Here is a 24,809-nt window from a genome sequence, read left to right as displayed (position 1 = left end):
TCTCAGACACCTTTAACACTTCTTTCACAGAACACTATAAATCTAGTAGAGCCTATGGAGAGGTTATATAACTTTTAGTGCACGTGAGCGCCACTGGCTAGCTCATGGAAGCTGCTCTGCGCTGCAGATAACGAGGTTGCGGAAGCTTAGCACTGTTAGCGCTGATAGCACCGTTAGCTGCAAGCCACCGGTTCAGGCGTCGCCATGTTGGAAGCTAACAGTGTTAACCTGGAGGGTAACCTGAGGGCGGGTGCTAGCTTACTTGACTACAGCGTGGGTTGGGACTGTGCTGTAACCACCTTATGAGCACCGTACAGAATGGGGGCGATAAGCTAGCCAGTGGGGCATATACACATTGGGACTCACATGCACTACAAGCAAACGCGTGGCCGGACTGCGTGTGTAAACCTAAGAAGCTCGGGTTACAACACACACAGAGGGAGAATTACTTCATTTCTACTCAGGTAGATATTGCTTCTCTATAGATTTACATAGCAAATAGTTGTTTGCTGCTATATTAATGCTCTGAATTTCAAATCTAGCACCTTTAACATTATTGCCTGGCGCATTTCATACCGGCAAATAATTACTAATTAATGCTACTTCTGACCGAATTTAGACAGGCACTGTAGTTTATGTACAACCTACATCTTCACGCCATAAATAAATGATAGAGCACCAAATGTGAATGCATCCATGCCTGAATATAGTCCCCAACGAATGCTCTATTTTATTTACTCCTGTGATGTATTAAAAAAACTACAGTGTCCAGCTGTTTAAGTAAATAACTTACAAAAAAATTATATTTGTGCCCAATTTTTCAATATTTACTTTTGTAGAGCTTTGGCGAAACACACTACAAACATGCCCGAGACCTAGAAACCCAAAGTCTGAAAAAGACAACAACAACAAATCTTTGGAGCAGCTCCTACCATCGCTCAGGGGTGTTTTTTGTGTCCAGCGTGGGAAGCTGGGTGTCTGCTCGTAGAAGCACCTTCTGCTGTAGGACCTCCCCACCTTCAGGAAGGTGGAAAATGTCCCCTCCCTCTGCATCAGCAAGGAAAGGATCAGAATCTGGGTCATATTCATAGGAGTAGTAGGACACCTCTGCCATGGACCCCTGCTCCTCTTCGCCTGGAGAGATCCGGGACGGGGCGGAGAGAATGGAGACACATTAAACCAAATGAGAGTTGGTAGAGAGGCCTTGACAAGGTTTTCTATTGAATGGTTAATCACAATCTCTGTATGAACAAGTACGTGATTTAGTTGCTAAAGGGTAAAGAACTCTGCGTCATGGAGCCGGTACTCTTTTGAGTTTGTGGCCGTTAGAAAGTTACGGAGCAATGTTTTTACAAACGGGTCTCTGTTTTGTCTGTTCTCGCACAAGAACGTTCACGCATGAAGTTGATCCGATACACATTCCTGCCATTTGTTTCATACTATTCCACTGAGCTGCAGGTGGTTGTAACGTGCAAAGAAACATAGCAAAGCAGTCGGGAAGCAGAAGAAGGCAGTTAACACTTAACATGGGTGTAAACTAGAGAGGACAATTGACTTTGCAGATGTTTCATGAGGAAGAGATTCAACACGTTTGTTAAACCCTTTGGGATACACACAATGCTTTTTTGGTGATCAACACTGGATGTAAACACAACTTTTGGCAGCTTACAACAAGACTCCGCAGGGCTCTTTTAACATCCTGTACGTCTGAAGCTCTTGCAGCAATACCCCATCACAGACAGTAGGGGTCCCTCCCTGCTTAAAATGTTGTATCGCCACATAGCAGGCGACCACAGACTCCCTCTTTTGGATAAGAGTATAGCTTTGTTAAATGTTTACTATGATAATGTACTATGAGTCCACTTTAATTGCATTTTACATCTTCAAGGTTTTAAGTGGAACACACTGGACTTTATGTTGAGGTCTTAACACACTCGCAAAGAATGTGTATACATTTGATCCTTAAAGAGGGAATTTAAAAGTGACGAAAGCGCATTCACGCGAAGGCACATTTCATCTCAAATGAAAACTGCGAGCCTGTGTATCCGTTATGCTGCATGTTGTCGTCTGGTACAAGTTCACTAATAAGACAAGTCCGCACAGGGAAGCTAATTCCAGAGCTTCAGCTTCCTCCACCGTTCCAGTGGAAACTGTCAGCTCCTTGGCACCGGCCCGCCTTCACCTATTACACTCGCAGTGCACTTAGCGGGCATGTCGTCAACATTCTAATGGTTTACAATAACAGTGTTTTTACAGTACTTATTCAATCTAATCACCCCTGGGTTATCAAAATCAAGGCGAGTGTGTGTGTGGGTGTATTTGCCTGTGTGAGCATGCAATATGTGTGTGTGCATATATAGATATATACATATGTGTGTATGTGTGTGTGTGTGAGTGCATAACAGCATTCCTGTGGTGAGTGTGAAGCGTTAGCTTTTGTACTACAGAGACCTTTGACTGAGAGCAGCTTTTTGAGCTGCAGCTACCGGGAGCTGCAGGCTGGGAAACAAGTCAGCGCAGGCTGTGCCACATCACACACACACACACACACACACACACACACACACACACACACACACACACACACACACACACACCTGTACACAACTCAAACATTCACATAGGAACACATGTAATCCACACACACACAGCATGCATGTGCAGCGTGCACACTTCTGAAACTTGTGAATGGCTTGCAGTGCCTTTTCATGTTTGTGTTGCCAAACGCAACACAGCTACATCCTCCCCGCCGCACGCAGCCAAACATCCTATCAGGAATTCTCTGGCTGCCTCTCGGGAAGTGGCAGCTGATCTAAGCTCATGGCAGAACAACAATCAAGCCTGCAGTGTGAAACCTATCCACCTATTTATCACACCGATTGACATGATGTGGTGTCGGGGGAATGTGCTGCCACACACACCACCTCCGTATCTGCTTTCCTCTACTTTCTTCTCATCGTGTCTCTCTCTACCCTGCTCTTTTTTTTTCTTCTCTTTCTTCTTTCATCTTGTCTGCCGCTCATCCCTCTTTAACTTTCTCCCCCCCCCCCCCCCGCCCTTTCTCAGTTTTACATCCCCCCCAAACCCTTTCATCTCTTTGTCTCACACTCTTTCTTCCTTCTGCCCTTGTGAACTCCCTTCCTCCACATCACCAAAAAAAAAAAGAAACACACGCAATTTACACATTTCTTTTACGCATACAACATATGTCATGCCTGAAATCTCGACCCTCTACGTCTACATTCAGCGGACAGAAGCCCAGATTGACTATTAATGGGATGCGAAATCGCATGACATTCCTACAGCAATCAAAGCTGTAGCATTCAGACACGTGAAGAAGTAAAAGCTACTGTGCAAGATATATAGAGCCGTGCTGCCTCTGCTGCTGGGTTCAGCTCAGCAGGCAGATGAAGGGAAGGTCGGAGCAAGAGGGAGGTGGATGGAAGGTAATGCAAAGCTGTGTATACGTAGGGAGAGGTGTGGTAGATGAAGTTACCTGTGTGTACAGGCGCTGAGGGCTGCTCAGTTTCCTGGTTTGCTATTGGTTGCCTGTCCTCCACCCCGGTCTCCACTGGAAATACAAACACATACAAACACACACGTTAGATTATTCACTTTTGCGCGGCCGCCACAGCACTTAAAAAAAAAACTAGTAATGAATTCAACAGAGTTTCAGTGTTGCATAATCTAAATACTGCCCAGAAGCATTATCCACCCCACTGAGCAACACTTCTTGGCAAAACAATGAGGATACACTCCGTCTCAACAGAAGCCTGTATTCAAATCTTTCCAAAAATAGCAGGGGCCAAACTATGGCCACAGGGACCGCGTGTGGAAACAAATTGTATCTTTTTCCTTTTCGAAACAGGGAAATGGTGGCAGGAATCTCCCCCGCACAACCATACACAAACAAACAACGTCAGGGAGCTCTAAACAAAAATACCATTCTTTTTATAATCTACAGCATGAACCACTTGGCACAAACTGAGGGCTTTTCCCACCAAAGTTTTGTCTATGCCTTTTCCCAATCTGCTCCACAACATGAAGGCTCCTTTGTTGTTGGGCTGCGCGTCGGAAAGGAATGTGACAAGGATTTCAAAGGGCTGGACAAAAGCACTCTGTCATTTAGAGAGAGCCCTGTAATACAGCAGAGAGCGAAAGAGGGTGTTTGGGGGGGGGGGGGGGGGGGGGGGGGGGCACGGCGGGTAGCTCTCCTTAGAAAACTCATCCAGTAATCAGCTCAACACCTGAACAGCTGTTTCTACAGCTTAGATCACAGCACACACACACACACACACACACACACACACACACACACACACACACACACAGATGAGCACAGACACACTTGCACGTGCGAACCGACACATAGAGATGCGTGCACAATGGACATGTGGACAATTACACACACTACCACACACACACACACACACACACACACACACACACACACACACACACACACACACACACACACACACACACAGTTATAGCCAAGCCAACGGACTGTATCCAATAACTCATACAGACACATACTTGTTTCTTCCAAAGGGAGGGAAAGTTCTGGGACATACTGTCAATGTCTGTGAGTTACAGACCACCTATTGTAGAACTGAACAAACAGTACACCTGTTCTTGTATGCACACATTTGTTTCAAAATAAAGTGAAATGCAGACATCAAAGCAATTATTTCCATCCAAGTCAAGTAGCATTAGCATGATAATCAGGCTCATTTGCCTTTTTTGTTTCACTTCATTCATTCGGCCCGACGTTTTGTTCATGTTAGCCAATTTCCTGTTTTGTTTTGTCCTAACCAATCAGCTGCTGCCACATTGGATGCTGGGAGCACTGATCAAAGAAATATGTAGATTTAAGAGCTGGTGCTCTACATGGACATACAACTGATGAGTCAATCTTATTCACGCCGTCGCTACTTTCCACGAATGTAGCTACCAGGTAGTTAGCTAACTATGACGCCCACTTGTTAATCCTGCCTACTAACCTCTGATTGGTCGACGGCTTCTCCAACCAGAAGACCTATTTAAAACGTTAAACATATCTGAGATGGGGGTGGAGATTTAGAGGACTGGAACCGTGTTTTGTAGCAGTGCAAGCAGCAGCATGAGTGAATTACGGAGCCTCAGTAGTTGTAAGGCCAAAGTCGAGGTGATGTCAGATGATGTGTGATGAGAGAGCTCTTACTTTGAGGACACTGGGACAGGGGAACCTGCTTGATGCGTGTCCCATTTCGACAGGCAAACACCTCCATCTGACACTGGTTCTGGTAGAGCTGGCCGTCTGACCCACAAACTGGCTCCCCGTCGTAACCGCAGTCCCTGTAGCAAGTGCAACGTTCAAACTGCTCCTCCTCCAGACAGCCAAACACATTGTTGCACTGGTTCGCCTGCACAAAACCTGCAGGGGAAAAAAAAGTTTTTAGCAGACTGATAGTGGGGTGTCTCTGTGAATCTTTAAAAAGCGTAGCATGAGTCTCACCTATCCACTGATTGGTTGAACTTTCCACCTCATTGCAAGTGGGTCCATCACACAGCTCCCGTGCCAGCGGACTGTTCTCGCTGACGTTGTAAAACCGGGTGGCCTCAAAGGCTGCATGAAAAGCACAGACCCACACCAGCACGTTCACACATCCACACAGACAAAAACAATGATGACGCTCACCATAACTAGGTCATAAACTTAAAAGAAAAATTATCAAATTTTCTACAAAAAAAGAAGCCACTTCATAGCTTGGTGAGTTTCTACGTTTCCCTGCACTACTGCAGCGCCATGGTAGCCGAGTGGTTGAAGCGCATTCCACATATAAGTAACGTCCCGGGCCAGTTGATTCCGGCCTTGTGACCTTTGTTGCATTTCATCCCCATTTCTACACTGTCCTCAAGTCAAATAAAGGCGAAAATGCCTTTAAAAATATATCTTTGAAAAAGCAGCGCTTAAAATATTCATCAGATGCACACCTGGTTCATAGTAGTCGTAGATCTTGACCGGAACAGGTGCTGTCTTGCCCACAATGTACTCCCTGATAGCTTGAAAGGCCACACATGTCATACACTGGCTGGGGATCTAAGAAGGGATGACAAACACAGAAGAAAAAAACTTACAAAAACACCCAGAAACATGTACAAATGTAGAGCAATTCAAATGTGCATACTATTACACTTATTTACACACACACACACACACACACAAAACCCTGTGCAAACACTGGCGAGTAACCCTCTCCTCATCCACCATCTCCACACATATAGTATTCTTTGAAATGAGCTCAGACAGACACAATTTGGATTAAACTCACCTCATCAAAGTAGAACAATACTTTTCTTCCATTCAGCTCATATCTCTTCAGACCCACTCGCTTGTCCATCAGCAGCTGTTGAGTAAGACAAAAGAAAATCATCAGGCTCAGTATGTAAAAAAAACACACAACACAACTGGACTCAAGAATATCTGCGCAGATTCTGACCTAGTTTAATGCTGGAATTTGTTTAGACATTTTGTAGGGTATGTGTGTGTTTTTATGTCCTTGGTTTAGTGGAAAATATATGTTTAAATACTTCCCTCTCCTCTCAGTTGCTTCCAGCATTACCCTGTAACCTAGTGACCTTACCATCTTACCCACCTAAACTTTAACATGTTACACGGCAACGTCCTCTTTAAAACTATCAGTTTCACAAGAATGCACCATTAATGCATAAAAAAATGAAAATGAGCCAAATACGTCTCTCTTTCTTTCATGCATTATATCTATCTGGATCAAGTGAACGCTGTGGCCGATGCTGAATAGACTTTAGGCTGTAGCTGATTAAGAGTACAAAAGGACCATTCATGGACAAAGAGCACATGGCTTATAGCTGGACATTTGATTCCAACATTAATGGACAACTAGTAGTCACGGACATGGACAATAGTAATCAGCACCACGACGGGCTGGACAGCTCCGTCTCATGCTAACCAGGCTTTATTATTCACTGAGAGTAAATACATCACAAAAACCCTGGATTGACTAAGGCAGTGCTTGCTGCTTGCACTTGAATATGCTCTGTGGGCCACACCTTGAATTGAAGCCATATGTACTCACCCATGACCGCATGACATGACTGCAGGGTGGAAAACGTACAGGTTACCAATCATGGAATTGGCTTTCGGCCTTCATTAGTTTAAATCAACAAAGGATCATAGCTTTCCTCTGAGATCGCCTGATCACTGTTTCATACTTAAAGAGAGTTCCTGGTATTTTGTGAACCTTGAGGATGAATGTATAGTTGGGTCAGACGTGCATGACGATATCTATTAAATATGAGTGTATGAATGAGTAATGGGGAAGCAGTTTGCTGCAAATGTGAGTGTGTGCATAGAGAGCCAGCAGAGTCCATTTCCCCCCACGGGGTGATTTTTCATTCTGTCAAAGGTGGCAGCCTTTGGACAGCAGGGGTTTATGAGGTGCTCAGCCTGAGCTGGCGCCACCGAGACACACACACACTCGTTCGCTCTCTCTCTCACACACACACACACACACACACAAAAACTACTCAACTGGCCTCTCTGTTTACAAAAGTATTGTTTGTCTATCTAGCAACTACACATTGCCAACGAACTCCCTTAGCTCAAATGTTATACCCACGGTGTGTTGTGGATCGTTAAACAAAGCTCATTATATTGGGGTGATAAGAGGCAATGGCTGTGGTAGCTCCCAGTCAGTCACTCGACATCATTCATGACTACAGCTTCCATGAAAGCAACTAGACATTGACTGTAGAAGCCAAGCTTGCCACCATAAATTGAGGAATGTAAGTGGCAGTCAGGCAGGCAGCAGTAAAACTCCGAGGGAGGCCAGCAGGGGTGTAAACTGAGCTTGTTAGCCACTACAACCTGGGTCAGCCTCAACTGACACACTCACAGGAGTGCACGTGTGTACGAATGTGTGCGGTGTTTTAACATCTCCCCAGGTAGCCAGAGAGGTGGCTCTTTTAGAGGTGGAAGCCTGCAGACTGAGGCCCTGTAACTGTGTGGTAATGAAGGACAGGCCTCTGATGGGTGGCTGAGGAGCTGACCTGGATTCAGCCCTTAAACTAATCATCTCTTTCTCTCGCTCTCCATCAGCAGAAATAACCCATCCATCCCACGTCTGTTCCTCCTTTAATCCAGTCCTCTGTCTATTACAGTATGTCTGGTCTCTTGCCTCTGTCTTTTGCAAACTATGCAAAGTCTGTATCGTACAGGGCCCAAAGAGGTGTGTGTACTTGGCCCCAGAGAGGCCTGACGGTCTTTGACCCTGAGAGATTGTAACTCTACGGTTCAGCTGGTCCTTCTCTTATCATAGCCAAAAAAAACACCACCATAAAAAGGACCCTCACCTTAATGATCTTTCCATTGCCTATGACACATTCAAACACATGAGGACACACGTGTGTAACACGCAGCACTAAAGAGGGGCCCGTCCCATTTGAAGTAAGTCTTCAGGAGCTGTTCCGTCCATTTCCTTACAACAATGGGGATCATGTCAGGTTATCTCGTGCCGTTTTCCCTCCTCCGACTAATATTTGCACAACACCCTCCACTGTGCCGCAGTAAAAATATCCATATCTAAAGTATCTGTGCTTATGCGAGTATGTTGAAGGATGCATCCTGTCGGGGGTTTGCAAAGGAGTCTGCAAAGGAAGCCGGAGGAGTCTGATGAATTCCATGACATACTGCATTTCTGTCAAATGGTCTCCAGATGTGGATGCACATCTGTCTCCCTTTCCACCTGCCTTTCAGTTTGGGCACTTACCTGACTACTTCCACTGCTTGTCTAACAGTCTGTGAGCCACTTAAATCTTGGATATTAATGTGATTACATACCCTCTCTAGACTTTCAACATCTGCCCGGAAACCAGAAATCATGGGAACATCTATAACGGCCATGTTGGACGATCCTGAATGGAGCCACCTACACAGAGAGAGCAGGGGTCAGGGTGAAAATGATTAGAAGCAGAGCTGGACTTTCCTGCGACGCCAGCTTCTTTCCTGTTATGTAGTTGCTGTGTTCTACCTGGCACAAACTTCTAAGGAGATGTGATAGTCCATTTTGTCCTGGTGGGCAGCTGGGTCGTCGTCTTCGATGGGCGCCCGCCGCTTCCGGTTAAGCTCAGAGCGGTTGTCAGCGCGGCTCCGGGAGCGCGAGGTAGGATGACGGGAAGACGAGGAGGAGGGGGGCTGCAGGTGTCGCTCCTGAAAAGGCTCTTTCAGGTCCACCTTGAGCTGGAAGGCTGGCTTGGACACTGGGTCAGGTAGGTTGTAAGACACATCGATCTACAGACACACAGAGAGCAGTCGGAAGAGTTTTCAGAAGGATATCCATGAAATTAGGACTTTATATGCTGGAAAGGAAAACGTTTAAGATGGCCAGGCTTTGCAATCCTGGTAATTAAATTTGCTTTTCATAAACACCACATTACAAATTACAAAATTACGAAACAATTACTAACTTTTGGCTTTATCATTTGGAAACAAGCTACTTATTGAGTTCCAATATTAAAGACCTCTGGCCTTGAAAAGACTACAAAGTCAGAAAAAAAGGCAGTGCTTTAAAGCATAAACCACAAATCATATTCACTTGACACAAGGCATGCTTTCAGTAGACTACTATTTTAGCCGGAGGACAACTCACTGCTTTGACGCTCTTCTTAATTTCACTGAAGTTTATTATTCCCAGAATTGTACACATTGTAAATAAATCATCCAGTGAGACCTTTGCTAAGCTACTAAATAATAATCCTGAGGCAAAGGACACATAGTCATCACATACAGTGTGTCTACAAACACACACACACACACACACACACACACACACACACACACACACACACAGGCAGGTCTCTTTGATTGCCCCACTCTTGTATTTCATTAGAGCCCAGGTGCTGCTGGCCTGAGGGGCTGTCAGAGGGCTGTGTTGACGGAGAGGTGCGGATGGAGGGAAAGTAGAGAGGGTGAGAGGTGTGAAGAAAGAAATTGTGTGTTTGTGTGTGGGAGAACGAGTTGGAAGACGTTTCAGGCGCTGCACAGCGGAGCACAACCTCCGCTGCTGTAGCTGGCTCTGCCCTCGGTCAAATCGAGTCATATCTCACATGCAGGTTTCCGAAATCGGGATTGTAAACAGCTCTGATCACCCGTGCTTTTTCAGTCGTGCCTTGTTTGGTTTTTAAAGCCGACGAATGTATAAACACAGGTGATAAGAAGAGAGGACAGAATATCATCCAAGAAAAAGGAAGAAGAATGATTCTGTTTTTGAAAGAGGTTTTTGTTCATCTGTGACAAGGTGGGAACTAAACAGCATCCCGTCCAGGGGACCACAGGAACGATCAACACATTCCAAAACAACTGGCTAAACTCTACCAGATTACTCCAATTTAAGGGAGGAATTTAGGCATTATGGGACCACTTGCTGTGAGCTGATGGAAGTATGCCGAGCGTTATGGTTCCCCTTTGGACAATGTTCAAGACGGCAAATGTTTCTATTTTTGTGAGCGTGTTTTGTGTACTACAATACCTGCAAGAGACAGCAGCCCTCTCCTTTAGCGCTGACAAAAAGGCCTGTGGGGATACTGGGGATCTGAAAAGAGAGAGAGAGAGAGAGAGACGAGAGGAGAGAGGAGAGAGAGTGAGAGGGAGAGAGAAGAGAAACAAAGAAAGTCAGAGGGGGCAGGGAGAGGTGAATGAGTCATTTATCAAGTGAATGAATGCTGTAGGCTGCTGCACTGCCACTAGTGGTTCACTGGCTACTAACCAGCAGGCCTTAATTGCCCCCAATTAAGCTGACACCACTAATCACAGCAGAGGAACATGCCCGGCAGAGAGAACATACTGCACTCTCACCTGAACCACTCGGGCTGTCCGTTGGAGCACTTAACACACGCACGCACGGCCGGACGCACACAAGCGCACACGCACACTGACCTGACCTGACGCCACAGTGCCCAGGCCAAGGAGGTGCGTGCCCACACTGTTAAATTTGTAATGCGTGGGCAAACAGGCCAATAAAACACAGTTATAAAATAAACAGACCAACAAGGTGCTTCTGGGAAACCCAGTGCAGTTAAGCCTGGTTTTGGTTTGGCAGTGTGAAAAGGTTCTGGCTACTAAACAGCCGGACATTAGAAAGAGAGATTTCATGTTTAATGCCAGAGACTGGCTCTGGTACATAGTTGCTCGTCAATCACTACAATAAAGAGGGAGATGTTTCTACATTGCATTTCAGCGCTGGAGTTTTTTCTAATGCCGCCTCTGAAGTGCTGGCAATCATTAGTGGAGTTGACGACTAATGAATGCTGATAAAGCGCTGTCAACCTGGACGAACAATGTAAAATTAGCAGCATAGCAAATCAATTGTCGTGCCTCATCTGCACAAGAAATACAGCGAGGAGCCTGCTTGCCTTAAATAAATGACTTCACTGTTTCCATGGATGTGGTTACCTTGGCACTCTGAAGGAGTTTCTGGTTGTCCCTGTTGAGTTCAAAGGTCTCCTGGAAGTCGAGGTTGGTGGAGGCCAGTGAGATTGTGAGGTTGACCCCTCCTACGTAGGACAGGATGGCATACTCTGACAGAGCCTGCAGAGCTACACACGTGTCCTGCACAGGGGTTGAAGAACGATTTTTTTTTGTTTTGGGATAAATCAATTATATTTTATATTTAGTAGCAACAGCAAATTTACATCACCTTTACTAAAGACAGTTGTGACTTAAACCCTAACTGCTGCGTTATCAAAAAAAGAGTACACAATGATTCTGGTTACTTTCATTAGTATTTTTGTCAAACAGAGAAAAGCTGTTTAATTTGATTAGATCTTGGAATGATGCTGAACCAAAGGACAAAAGAAGCCAGACAAAAAAAGGGGCTACCTGTGTGGAAGAGAAGCCGCCCAGGGCATTCCTCTGCTGGGAGAGCCATTTGACCACAGGCAGGGCGGAAGCCACATCCCCCAGGAGGGTGTAGGTCAGAAGACCGTATGCTGTCATCTCCACCTCTGCTGACACCACTGGGAACAAACAAGAATTAAATGCTTATTTGGATTCTGTATTTTATTTGGGGGAATCAGACAATATCGGATCTGTGTGGTTGGCCAAGTGGACGGCAGGCTGCAGGTACAGCTCATACTAACGTCTAAGGTAGGTAGTAATGAGTTTACCTGACTGAGAGAGGCCATCGCTGAAGCCCATGAAAGTGTCCTCATCTGTCATAGTGCTGCCAGTCAGACTCCAGTGGGTGAGTCCATCTACAAAGACAAACACAGTGAGATGAAGACAGAAAGAGTGCAGGGAGGGCATCCTGGATCATATGACTCATTGTATCCATATCCTAATTGTATGAATCTTTCAGCAGCTATGCAACCAAGCTCTGTGTCTTCATTGTACGTGGGGAATGAACTCATTGTGATCAAGAAAGAGTGTTGTTTTTTTTGTGTTCCACTAAACTCTGTCAAATCTGCCAAAACTTGCAGAAAGTTTCAGTCAAGAGGAAAAGAAGGGAAATGGCCAAAGGAAACCCAACATTGAGATAAGAAACAGAAGGGGAAAGGGAGCGGTGAAGCTCCTGCTGCAGCAGCTTCCTTCAGTCACTTCTGTCCTATATCTTCTGTGAGTAGCCTTAGGGCAGGAGGCTTTAACTGTAAACCTGTAATGGTGTAACGGTAACGCTGTTGCAAAGATGCAAAGTCATCAACTATATATTTTGACATTTCAATATATTCTCATTTAGTTCTGATGGTCAGTGACTTGCTGACCGTTGTTTCTCACAGTGAAGCGGTACCTTGTGTGATGGCCATGTGGTTGAGGCGGCGCAAGGCCAGAGGGGCGTACGGGCTGCGTAGCAGAGCCATGGCGTACGCAGACAGGGCCGTGGTGTACGGGTCATCTGCAGAGTAGGTGTTGCTCTCCAGGAAATCCTTGGCTTTGGCCACTGCCACCTTCTCCTCCTGGAGCAGACGGGACAGAACATAAGACGAACACAAATGAAAAATAGCTCATAAGAGATGGCAGAGGTTGACTTTTTAACAGTGTAATTCTTGTTAGAATGTTCTTAATTTATTCTTTTTTGTAGCATATTTGCAAGCAGATGTACATTTGGTGATAACCGGTTAGTTTAAAGCTATAAATCTGTGAGTCAAAACGCTGCAAGTGAACTGTTTTAGGTATATTTCAGTTAAAGTGATACACTACCATTCACTACTTTTAACTTACATTTTGCTTTATTATGGAGGTGTCAACATGTATAAACACATTATTTAGGATTTGTGAGCGTGGTGTTGATGGGAGCTGTCTTGCAATGCGAGACAACGTGAAATAAAAGAGGAACTTGTGAATGATGGTGGTTCCACGGACAGTTAATAAAACATTGAACAGTTAAAAGTAACAAAAAAAGTTTGTGTTCAGTGTTTGTGAAGTTTTCATCTTTAAAACTACATTGATTTCCTACTAAATAACTGTCAAAAATACACCCGCAAATCCACACGCACACACCAGCACGTACAAATGTACGCACGTAGACACACACAAATCATCGTCACCATCATCATCCCTCCGTTCAACTGCTCAGAGGCTGCACTGTCCAAACCGCCTCCTCTACTCAAATGCAGTTATTGAATAAACATTCATTTTGGCCATTAAAAAGTTGAGAGTTGACTTTCATCTCATGCAGATGTGACCTTCCCTCTCATCCCTGAGATGATAGGCCTCCAGAGGCACTCACTCTAATTGCAGCAGTCATCTTTTAATTAAGTGAAATTGGAGGGGGGGTTGAAGGTTCTGCTTTGATGTGAAGGATACCTTTTCAGTTTTTATCAGTTGTAAAAGGACAGACACTCAGACTCTATCCCTCTAGGATAGATAGTAGAGGAGGACAGACAGATGGATGGAGGGGAGCCAGCCGGAGGAAATGCTAAATAAAGAGTCAACTATGTGGACAAATGGAGAGCAAAGATAAAAACAATCAGAGCTACAGAAGCTTTTATTCAAAACATGCCGAAGAGGATTTCACCAGAATTATGTTGTAACTCTTCCCTTTCTCATGTCGTTTAGTGATTAGTGCTATTAGTGAGAGAGCAAAGAAAAAGCAAGCCAAGAACAGGGAGATAAGTAGGGCAACAAGTCAAAGAACGCAGAAAGGAGACAGTGAGGAATGCAACCGAGGTGTCTTTCACGGAACATAATTGTCTCTGGCCCGTCAGACCAAATCTTTTGATGTGGTCCAAAACGTGATTAGATATTAGATTAGCAGCACTGGGGCATGACAAATATGAGAAGGCTGACTGCCAGCACATCCATCTTCACAAATATCAGGAATGCAGTGATACGTCCACACACGAAATGTACGAAAATTCACGGCAGCCTGGTCGGAAGAGTAAGTGGGACAGGTAGCGCACTGGTTAAAAGACGTTTAAACCAACCGACATGAATCCATTTTTTACACCACTGCATCTGCTGTAGATGAACTTGTTTTTTTACAGGGCTTGTTAAAAGTACCGTCACATTAAACACTGTTTAGCTCACCACTGAGGAGAGGTCGTGACGGAGTGGCACTGACTGCAGTGACATGCTTTTCTGTTGGGCTGCTTACCTCTGTGGTTATCCCAGTCTCCAAGAGAGCTGCTACCACATACGCTGTAAGGGAGATCTTCCCATGGATCCCTCCCTGTGGACAAAAAGCACACATTCGCATTGGCACATGAAGTCTGAGGAATATTTTTTCCCTATAATTCATTCCATTAAATCATGTACATTTTGGGGTAAGCTACGGGGCTGGAATTGAATTTGAAAATGCCACCGCTGTTCCTGCTTTTAAACCCGACCCCCACCAAGACACAAGCCTACCTGCAGGTCTTTGTTGAGGATGCGTCCCATGGCGGGGAAGGAGCCATCATCTCGCTGATATTTGATGAGCCAGGACTTGGCGGCGCGAAGCTCCTCGGGGTCGATGAAGATGAAACCCCGAGACTGAGCAAAGGACTTCAGCACGAATGCTGTCAACCTAGAGGAAGAAGAGATGGAGATGGAGGTGGAGGGGTGAGACCGTTAAAGACAGGTGGGGGGGAAGGAGATAAGAGAGGAGATATATCTTTAGATCCTCTGAAACATGTGCTGACAAATCTCCCCCAGAAAATATGAAGAGTTTGACTGCAATCACTTTTTCAACAGAGGGAGAAGTTTCCCAACCAGTTACACTCCTTTAATCTGTCAACAGGGGAGGAGGGGGGCTGATAGAGAAGACTGTAGATGGAGGGATGTTTTTGTCAAAGACAGACGGAGAAAGGACTGATATGTACTGTATAGACGGATCTGAGGAGATGGAAAACAAAAAAAAGAAGCGAGGAGGGGCCGCAGAATGGTGCGGCGGGGTTTGATCACCACTGCAGGATGCGGCAGCTGTGCTCTGGAGAATGTGAAATCTCACACAGCCCCAATCAAGTATCTTGCTGCATGTATGTTGGAGTTTCCCCAAAAGCATTCCGCGACTTACACAAACACGGATCCCAGGGACGGAGGTTGTGAATCTGGCTGGCCCGGGGAGTGCAACTGGAAGTTTATGAGTCGTGGGTTTAGTGGGCCACGGTGGAGATGGACCAGGGGAACCACGGGGAAAGGCCAAGGTCGGGCCTGGGGGACACGGCTGAGCTAATAAACACACACTCATCCATAAACAACAGACCTCCCGGTAGTGGTCGAAAGCTGGGGTCTTTGGCCAACAACTCCTCAGTGACAGCAAGACATTCCATTACAGCACCCCTGACCACAAGTGACTTATAGGATGAGGCAAGCTGCCTTCCATGAAAACAAAGACACACAAGATGGAAATGAGCAAATAAACAAACTAGCGCTCTAGTTTCTAGTAGTGCTCACAGCTCATAAGTCAGAGCACAATCCAAGAAAGAGCACCGGGGGAGAAGGGGAACTTTACTCTCAAAAAACTAAACACTAAATCTTCCCCGACTGGAACCTGGATGTTATTCCTCCCTGGAGACAAAACCTAGGGATGAAGTCGCAAGCCTGTTGGAATTTGTATAATGTTAAGTAATATTGTGTCACTGGCTTTAAATGTCGGGTCCCAGGAAACAGGTACTGGAGAGTGTAAATATGATTTAGTTTGGAGAAGGAAGGAAGCCCCAGACATGCTCACTTCCACCACGCGGCCCATGGCTGGGGTCACCCTCTCCCGATTCTCCCCGTTCCTGATTCTTACTTCTGTTTCCTAACTCCCAAATTCCCTCTCTGAGCTACCCTTATCCAGCTTCATACTTCAAAGGGTAGATCTGAAGGCAAATAGAAGACAATACATGGGTGTGCTCCATGATATAGCCGAGGTTGATAAGCTTAATGGGGAATGTTTTTAGCTGGACTACGGGAATCGGTTCCCCGCTCCTGTTTAAGTGTGGTGACTTAATATTTGGTGATCATAATTGGCTTAATTATTTTTTTTTACAAATACACACCTCTACAAAAGGCTCTATAGCCACGCCATGGCAAAAGAAAGACAGAAACGTTGGCTTGCCAGTTTGGCACATGGACTGGAAATAGAAATCGGTTTAATACAGCAGAGTATATCAGTTCTTTCAATCTCTGGTATTCAGCCCCCCAACCCTACTAACGCTGTCAGATCAGTCTTTGGGCAGACACAAATGCCACGCCAGCCTCAACATGTAGAGATGTCAGAGAAAATGAAAAAAGAACTGCCCCGCTCTTAGAAATAGTTATAGAAGGAGGGAGCGCACTTTTGAAAAGTTTGTTTAGCTGGGACTTCAGCTTTCTCTGTTATCTAAAATGGAAGACCATATGGACACTTGAGCTTTCTTTGTTAGAAAAGTATTTTTAAAATCGGGTTGTGAGAGAGTTGAGGGTGAAGGCTTCAAAGGGCAGCAGGCATGAGGTATACAGTAAGATGCTGTGTGTACTGTGATAATTGTAGAAGAAACATTACAAATCCAAAGGAGTGACTTTATACATCAAGGTTAAGGTTGAAACTAAGGTTATGTTTAGTTCAATGGGCTTCAGCTGGGGTCCGTGGTTAGGGAATTAATGTCGTTAATGAAAAGTCTTCACAAGTATGGCAATAAAAAGCTACACATGTTGGCACAAACCCACACCGGACCACAATGTTGGTCTGTATTTCTGTGTTTACGAGACAGCAAGTAGTTTTCATTCGGCTCAGCATGGAAAGGAGCCAGGGGTTGAAGACATACTGTCTGCCCCGTCGCTCCTCGTCGGTGTTTCCCTGCATCTGAATTAAATGAAGTCGGTGAACTTTCAGCCCACTCTGTGCAGTGTTAACAGCCTTGGCACCGGAGATGGCCAGCGCTGCACACCAAACCATCACTGCCAGCCTTGTAATTATGCTCAATCTTTTCATTAGATCCTGTCCATTTCCACTCAGATACATTTTTACAAGCTGGAATTCATAAACACTGCATTACGGGTGCTTTTACTCATGCAGTAAATGCACTGCTCTTACCCTTGAACTCTGGAACCAAAACGAAAGCTGCGCTTGTCTTGGATGCAAACATGTTGATGATGGATTCATAAAGTGTCTGATGAAGGTTAACCGAAGGTTCACCATCTAAGTCGCGCCCACCACAACCCACACTTGTTAGCCCGGGCGCCAAGGAAAACTCCAAACCGCAGCTTTTTACATCCTCACATCCTCTCACAGTCATCGCGGGATGAGTTCAAGGTTTCCGCAGCAGTTCAATGTTACCAATCACACCCAGGTAGTGAGTCATTAAGAGGCATGCTCCGCTTCTGTTTGCTAGGCCATGTAAAAAATAAAGGCAGAGAGCTATTTGGCGAAGTGGCTCCAGACAACTTATAACAATGTCTCCAATAGCTCGTCTGCGGGGCCAAAGCAGCATGGGTCCACTCCTTCCACTCAGTCCAGTGCCATGGGTATGAACCCGGATTAACTGCAAACAAATCTTGACAGCTTTGCCTACCTCAGGGATCCAATTATGCCGTTTGTTTATGATTCTCTGTCGTTTAAGTAACCTGCTGTTTCACAGCGTCAGCTCTATTAAATATCATAATACCCACCTCAGCTCATAAATCACCCAGAGGTATGCACATTGTGCGTGGGCCTCAAAATGCAAGCAGTGGAGCTCCCCGTTGAGGGCATTGATTTTATTTTTATAACTATCATGAGATGGCTCTGCCTGCCAGCCTGACCCCAGGGAGTGTAAACCTGAAATAAACACTCTGAAGAAAGACTAACCACTGATTTAAACACATCAACAGAAATAGATTCATTTGAGCACTGAGATTCTGATAAAAAACTTCATTGCTTTGGCACAGCAATCCTAAGTCCCAGTTAAAGCCGAAGAATGTGGCTACAGCTAAGCATTGGCTGATATGAGTTGTGTAAACCTTGACAGCTACACCTACAACGACTTACCACATACTGCCAGAGGAATCCCTTTCTCCAAAGGCACTGTAGGATCCATCCTGCCGTTTGTAGGTCAGCTGTCTCTGGTAGCCTGGAGAAGAATAAAGAATGGGGGAGGTGGTAGGAGAGAACTTTCAGCAAGAATAGTTCCTCATGATTAGTAAGAAATTACAAAAATGATTAACATACTTTTTCCCTATACACTACTGCAGATGCTTTGCTTAAAAAGTCTGCAACTGCTCGCAAAGCATTTCATGGGATCCTCAACATACCGTTTGTGATGTACACTAACTGCAAGAGGTGAGTTCATCAAAGAAGAGTAAACAGATAGTAAATTGTATTTAGTGTTCTAGTAAAGTGTGTTAAGTATGGGTTCTTCTTTAAACGTGTGATCTTTGAAGTTCCGGCAAAAAATGAGAAGCTACGAGGTGAGACTGAACTCTGGGCTTTGTTTTACAGGTGGTGCAAAGACAAGCAAAAGCACCACTTGAACATGTGGTATTTTCCTGACCGTGAAATTGTCTTTTTTGTTCGGTATTTTAAGCAGTGAACAAAAACCCAACAACATTGTGATTGCTGTGGAAACCATAGTGGGTTAGGTCCTGTTCTTTATCCAGGCCAGCAGCTGAATTCTTACTTGCAATGATGCATAACCTACACACATTGGGATTCTTCTGGGATCCTGAGGCTCCGTACACATTTTAAGAATTCCTCACAGTCACAACTCATTTACTGTAGATCCCTCTGCAGTATAGCCTGTCCCTGACACGGTATGCTAGAAAAGGTCGAGGAGGATTAAGTGGAGAAAACAGAGGAGGTGGAGAAAAGATTGCTCTGGGTAACTCCATGATCCAAAGTACTCTCTGTCCAGAAATCCACAGCTCCACAAACAAAAAACATTATCCAAGGTAAACTTCACTCCAATAGTTTCCAGAAAACCTAACAACAGTGTTCAACTTGCCAACTATTAGACAAAATTCCTTCTGCTCAGCATTAAGTCACTTTGCTCAAAGGGATTTGAATTGTTAAGATTTATGATACACTCTTAAGAGCTTGATTGATGCATTTGTTTCCTCTGCTTAAACAGCTGCTAGCTAATTTGAGGTAGGTTTGCGTGATGTGTGGAATGTAGCGGGTAAGGATGTCATCGGTTATCTCACCAGTCGCCCATCTCAGTGTCAAATAGGTTTGTCCAAAAAAAAAGTAGTGCACGTTTGTGTGAAGTAAGAGCTCTTGGTACTCCTGATACCTATCCTGTAATACATATCTTTACATTTTAAACTTTTTACTGGACATCTTATCCAAACCACACTACAGTGAGTATATCAGGAGAAAAAAAAAGGATTAAAAGACAGATCAAATTTACAATAAATCAAGAGTTAAGTGTACAAAACTCAAACCCATGTTTCCCTAACACAAACATGTAAAACGTCATACAAAACGTCATAGGCTAAGAGGTAAAGATAGTTATTTTTAAAGCTTAGCGAGGAGCTCATCTTTTTTAGGGTGCAACATGTTGTGAAAACCAGCATGTTGACTGGGTTGCAGTTCATTTACCTTGCAACAGGTAATCAGTTGCTTCATTCTCGACCGCAGGGCTGAGCTGCCGGGTCTTCTGCAGGTACTTGAGAACAAAGACGTTGGGGGCAAAATGGATCATGTTCTGCTCCCCACATCCAAAGGGCAGGCGCAGCAGCTTGTCCAGGTTATTCAGAGTTGGCCCCATCACATCCCCTGATACGGGCGTACACATAGACACATATATAACACACATGTAGGCTTTACCGATCTGTGTGTTAAGGCTTTAGAGATGTAGATAGTATGTAGTACAATGAAAGTAGTATAGATGTATCGTACATGCAATTCTAAGTTATATAAATGCACACATGAAAAAAAGTTTACCAATCATAAATGCGGTGGCTCTCTCAGATCCAGGCACCATGTTGTGTGGGACCCCCAGAGTGAAGGCCTCGTTGTGGTTCTCATCAGAGTCTTCCTTCCTCCAGATCTTAAACTCCCCAACTGATCCCCAGCCTGTTGAGAAGCCTATGTGACGCACCTGGACGGACAAACAAATTAGTATTTTTGTTATTTTCAGCAAAGATAAATCACTGCAACTAGTATATAAATGCAATAAAAAGAGTCAAACCTGTCCAGAAAATTGGCCGGTCCACTGGAGGATCACTGATTCATTGGATGGATGTAAACCATGGCCCACCTGGAGAGAATTATGCAGACGGGCTGAAGGCAAACACTTCAGGAGCACAAATAGAATGGTACACAAAAAAGATAGTGAACCCAGTTTTGTAAAGCATCTGATGCTCTTTTTTTTGGACTCCCTCATACTTAGCACTAATAATGTTCTTCTGCCAAGTCATGGTGATGCTAGTGTGATTCACTCACCTCCCACACACAAACACAAACATACAAACGGACCAATGTAGAGCACATTTCCTCTCTGGTACTAGAGTTTCATTGCGTAATCACATTAAACCACACCATGCAAGGCCAAGCCCCACAGCTCATTCAACCCAAAAATGCCATCATCCCCAAGAAGATAAATGAATACTATCGGGCTGTACTGCGCAGGCTTTTAACTGCTGCCTTTGGTGAATGGTTTGAGGCTCATGCTGGGGCTGGGGATCACAGTCCTCAGTGACATCAGACCGTTAGGCGTGACCTTACAAGACAGCATGCCAGTAAAAGTGGCGCCAGCCCTCCTAACACACAGACCGCATGGCCTGCTGAGTCTTTTTCTTTGTGCCGGACTTGTGACACCAAAAGATATTGGTGCAGGATATTTCATCATTCCATGTGCTCATCATTTCACCCGTTCAACAGTTGATTAATTGCTGCCAATCTATCACACTAAAAACAATACACATATATATTTATCCAACCTCTGACTTTCCTCTACAGTTCCTTTATCGCCTTACCTGGACCACGCCTCCCGTCCAGCTGATCCAGAAGCTGCGGAACTCGTCCCAGGAGAGGATGCCCGGCGTGGCGGCACTGATCAGCGGCTCGCCCATCTTGCCCAAGGAGATCCAAGAGCGAGTGTTTTGCCTACCCCCAAGTACGATCTCTAGCAACTCTGCACTGTCGTGGGGGCTGGCAGAGAGGGCAAAGTGTGCATCGTTGTGGGTCTTCACTGCCACTTGGAACTGGTTCATCTTGGCCGGCTTTTTCACATACTGATACTCATACTTGTTGGGGGTGGAAATGTGGATTCTCTCTGAAAATGGAAATATTAAATACTCAATTAGTCATTTCAAGAAGTGTAATTAGGGAGATGATACAGCAGGTAAACTATGATCTACCATTGGTCTCCTGAAAAATTCTTTAAAATGATATGACATCAGAAAAATATATACCATTGGGACAGAAGAAGACGCTGTAGGTGTATTCTCTGGGAAGGCCTTCTGGCTACAAGGAGAGGGAGAGGAAGAGAACAGGAGTCACAGGAAAGAGAGGAAAAGCGGGATGAATCAAGAAATAAAAAAAGTTTCGACAGATTATCTCAGAACAATTCGAACCTATTGTCGAAATATATAAAAGCAAGTCTTCTCTGTCAAGTGACACTGATCAACATCAACTTTCTCACCTCCACATGGACAGTCCTGCGGACATAATCCAGGCCAATCGGGGTCCTTTTTTCGTCCACGTCGTTATTTGTTTTGCCTGTCTGGAATCCATCTGAACAGCAGCTTGGTTCATTGTAGGCAATAGCACGAGCTATCGGGGCAGCAGAGAACAGAATCAGCTTTCCTTATTTCAACAGCACAATGTCACCCCTTTGGTTGTGCAGTATGTCCGCGGAGCATCGCCCCAAGTCAGTCGCTAGATTTGAGTCATTGTTCCCGCCTACATTCAGTTATGTGTTATTAAATAAAATGCTAACAGTAGGACTGGGAGCCCTGGGGCAGAGAGACAAGCCCTTCAAATCTGTCTGCCTTGAGTAGCTTCGTAGTTCAAATTGTTTATAATTATCACTACAAAGTACTTCTCAGAGTACATGTGACTACTGGGCGATATTGTTTTGAATTTTGCCAATCTAGACATTGAGGCTCATCCTATACGAAGTACTTAAAAGTCACTCTTTATGGGGCGGGGGGCTCATTAGAAACATATAGCCTAACAATGTTGGCAAATGTCAAGAGATTTGGACAACATCAAAAAGTGTTTGTGAGGTCAAAAATCAGTAATGGCAGGATATGACCATATCTCTAATGTCATTTGTGGACATCAACATACGTTACACAGGACAAACATGTCTGTAAGAGGACTCCCAGTTCTCTTGCTGGGGAGCACATTGGAAATGTGGCCCTGTGCCAGTGGCGTCTCTTTGTGTGTGTGTACTGAGAGGGAAACACAAGGGGCCAGGGGACAAGGAGTGGGGCCATGGGGGGCCCATTGACCGCCAGTGACCTGCAAACTCATCAACATGCCACTGAGTGTCACAGCACAGCTCTGGTTGCTCCCCCACTGCTGGCCTGCTTTGTTCTCACATGCGTTCTGGAGGGGACTGTTTGTAACTCTGGGTGGGTGACCAGATCACACACAGCTCGGCCCCTTGGCCAGCAGAGCTCTCTTTAAGTCAAAAGACTTGCCTTTTTGAAAGGCATCACACTGAGGGCACGGACGTCCTGGTGAAAGGCTGATATTTTCTCAAGCGCTACGCCACTTAAGAATTCAAGTAACGCTATTTCAATGATACAGCACGATCTAATCTGTGTTGTTTACATTAGCATCAAAACTCTGACGCATACCTTCAAAACAAAGGCTGAGCCTGCCACTTTCCTGATAATGCGACAGGGATTGTGGGATATAAGAATAGTTGATCCTACAATGTAAGAACCCTTATTCATTTTCGATTTCAACATTAAAGGGTATTTTAGGGGGAGTTTTTCCTTTTCAGAATCAAGGGTCAAAGGGTTAGGGTTAGGGCTTAGGCTGTTGTATGCTGTACAGATAAAAGGCAAACTTGTGGTTTGTAAAATGTACTTAATAAAACCGACGTGACTACCTGTGATGTTTGCGGACCCCAGTTCCGTGAAGGACAACACAATGGACGTAGGTGTAGCCTCTCCAGGAGCAACACACTTCTTCCTGGTAAGGTGGTGCTTTCCAGGGTGGCCAATAAACTTTATGCCTTTCGGAACTGAGACTTTAACATGAACCTGAGAGAGGAGAGAAGCGGAAGAGACAAATCAGAGGCAATTGATCTCCTCTGACGGGCTACAATGACATCATTTCTACCGGCACGCCCCTCCCTCATATAGCGTGTTCTCTTCAAAGCCCCGAAAGCGAGAGAGAATTCTTAAATCACATTGCGAATTTTCCATGCTGACTGACTCATGCTTCTCAAGCTCCCTGAAGGATTATGTTCCACTCATCGACCAATTTTCACAGAGGGCTCGGTAATGCAGAGGGATCTCTTAACTGTTTTTCATCCACACGCCACAAGTCGTAAATAACTGAGCAGAAAATATAGGAATCACATGTTGCTGGGGTGGACATCAAAGGAGGGGCTTCTCTGGTTTGTATATTCATCTCACATGACATCAGGGCAGCACACGCACAGGCTATTTAACAGGCTCATCTGCAAACATCATGATGTCATCTGTGTGGAGCGCAGGACGGACCTATTTAAGGCCAAGACAGAACTAAGAGGGCTGTTCAAAGTGAGCGCTACAACGTACTTCTGGGCTAATCAAATGATTTCACATGACAAACCAGTGCTTCTTTTGGCAACCATGTCCAGTCCCACAGTATATCCTACATTTATTCCATTGTTTTGACATCACACCGGTTCTGCTGCACGCAGAAATAAAGAAAACTTTCAAGGCCATCAGAGTGGTTTGCATGTTTCAGCCCAACGCCTATGAAGCGCATCGTGTGTATTTAGATTAGTTGCTTTGTGTCTTCTCTGTGATCCACAGTCTTCACTTCACAAACACTTTGTCTTAAAGTGAGGATGGAGACGTGCAGTATATTGTTTGGATTGTAAAGCCCTCAGAGACAACTATGTAATACCGGGCTGTATAAAACAACGGACTTGCTGAAAATGAACACTTGCTTGAGACAAGTCATTAATATCAAAGAACACTTCTTGTTGCTGTCATTTGTTTTATCTCCCTCTACAGCATATAGCTATCTTTATTTTGGTTTTACCACACATTATTCTGTTGTACAGCACAAGAAATCCAACAATCTAGCTGCACAAATAACCAACTGCCACAGATTACTTCGAAAACAAATTAATTAGATTGATTTCAGATAACCTCAATATCTAGCTGGTAGAAACAATTTTACAGCGTGCGAACCACACAGGATGTTAAGTATTTAAGACTTTTGCCAATTAAATCTTTTCAAATACCCTCTTCAACC

General features: G+C 44.8%; 1 protein-coding gene across 1 annotated transcript in view; it reads right to left on the bottom strand.

Moving 5' to 3' along the window:
- cpamd8 (C3 and PZP like alpha-2-macroglobulin domain containing 8) overlaps positions 1 to 24,809 on the bottom strand; it is a 39,360-nt gene that overhangs the window by 1,085 nt on the left and 13,466 nt on the right. The window contains exons 21-43 of the mRNA XM_079158524.1: positions 23,446 to 23,599; positions 22,024 to 22,154; positions 21,794 to 21,845; positions 21,356 to 21,654; positions 20,569 to 20,637; positions 20,322 to 20,478; positions 19,977 to 20,153; positions 18,429 to 18,510; positions 14,864 to 15,020; positions 14,610 to 14,684; positions 12,804 to 12,969; positions 12,184 to 12,270; positions 11,897 to 12,033; positions 11,471 to 11,626; positions 10,548 to 10,610; positions 9,051 to 9,310; positions 8,861 to 8,948; positions 6,315 to 6,389; positions 5,977 to 6,082; positions 5,498 to 5,608; positions 5,204 to 5,416; positions 3,497 to 3,571; positions 933 to 1,134 (exon numbers count right to left, since the gene is read on the bottom strand). Coding sequence (XP_079014650.1) covers positions 933 to 1,134; positions 3,497 to 3,571; positions 5,204 to 5,416; positions 5,498 to 5,608; positions 5,977 to 6,082; positions 6,315 to 6,389; positions 8,861 to 8,948; positions 9,051 to 9,310; positions 10,548 to 10,610; positions 11,471 to 11,626; positions 11,897 to 12,033; positions 12,184 to 12,270; positions 12,804 to 12,969; positions 14,610 to 14,684; positions 14,864 to 15,020; positions 18,429 to 18,510; positions 19,977 to 20,153; positions 20,322 to 20,478; positions 20,569 to 20,637; positions 21,356 to 21,654; positions 21,794 to 21,845; positions 22,024 to 22,154; positions 23,446 to 23,599 — 3,092 coding nt within the window. The remainder of the gene's footprint in view (positions 1 to 932; positions 1,135 to 3,496; positions 3,572 to 5,203; positions 5,417 to 5,497; positions 5,609 to 5,976; positions 6,083 to 6,314; positions 6,390 to 8,860; positions 8,949 to 9,050; positions 9,311 to 10,547; positions 10,611 to 11,470; positions 11,627 to 11,896; positions 12,034 to 12,183; positions 12,271 to 12,803; positions 12,970 to 14,609; positions 14,685 to 14,863; positions 15,021 to 18,428; positions 18,511 to 19,976; positions 20,154 to 20,321; positions 20,479 to 20,568; positions 20,638 to 21,355; positions 21,655 to 21,793; positions 21,846 to 22,023; positions 22,155 to 23,445; positions 23,600 to 24,809) is intronic.

This window comes from Pholis gunnellus (assembly GCF_910591455.1).
Source record: "Pholis gunnellus genome assembly, chromosome: 4".
NCBI lineage: Eukaryota > Metazoa > Chordata > Actinopteri > Perciformes > Pholidae > Pholis > Pholis gunnellus.
Note: the sequence above shows the minus strand (reverse complement) of the source record. Positions and strands in the feature narration are given on the sequence as shown.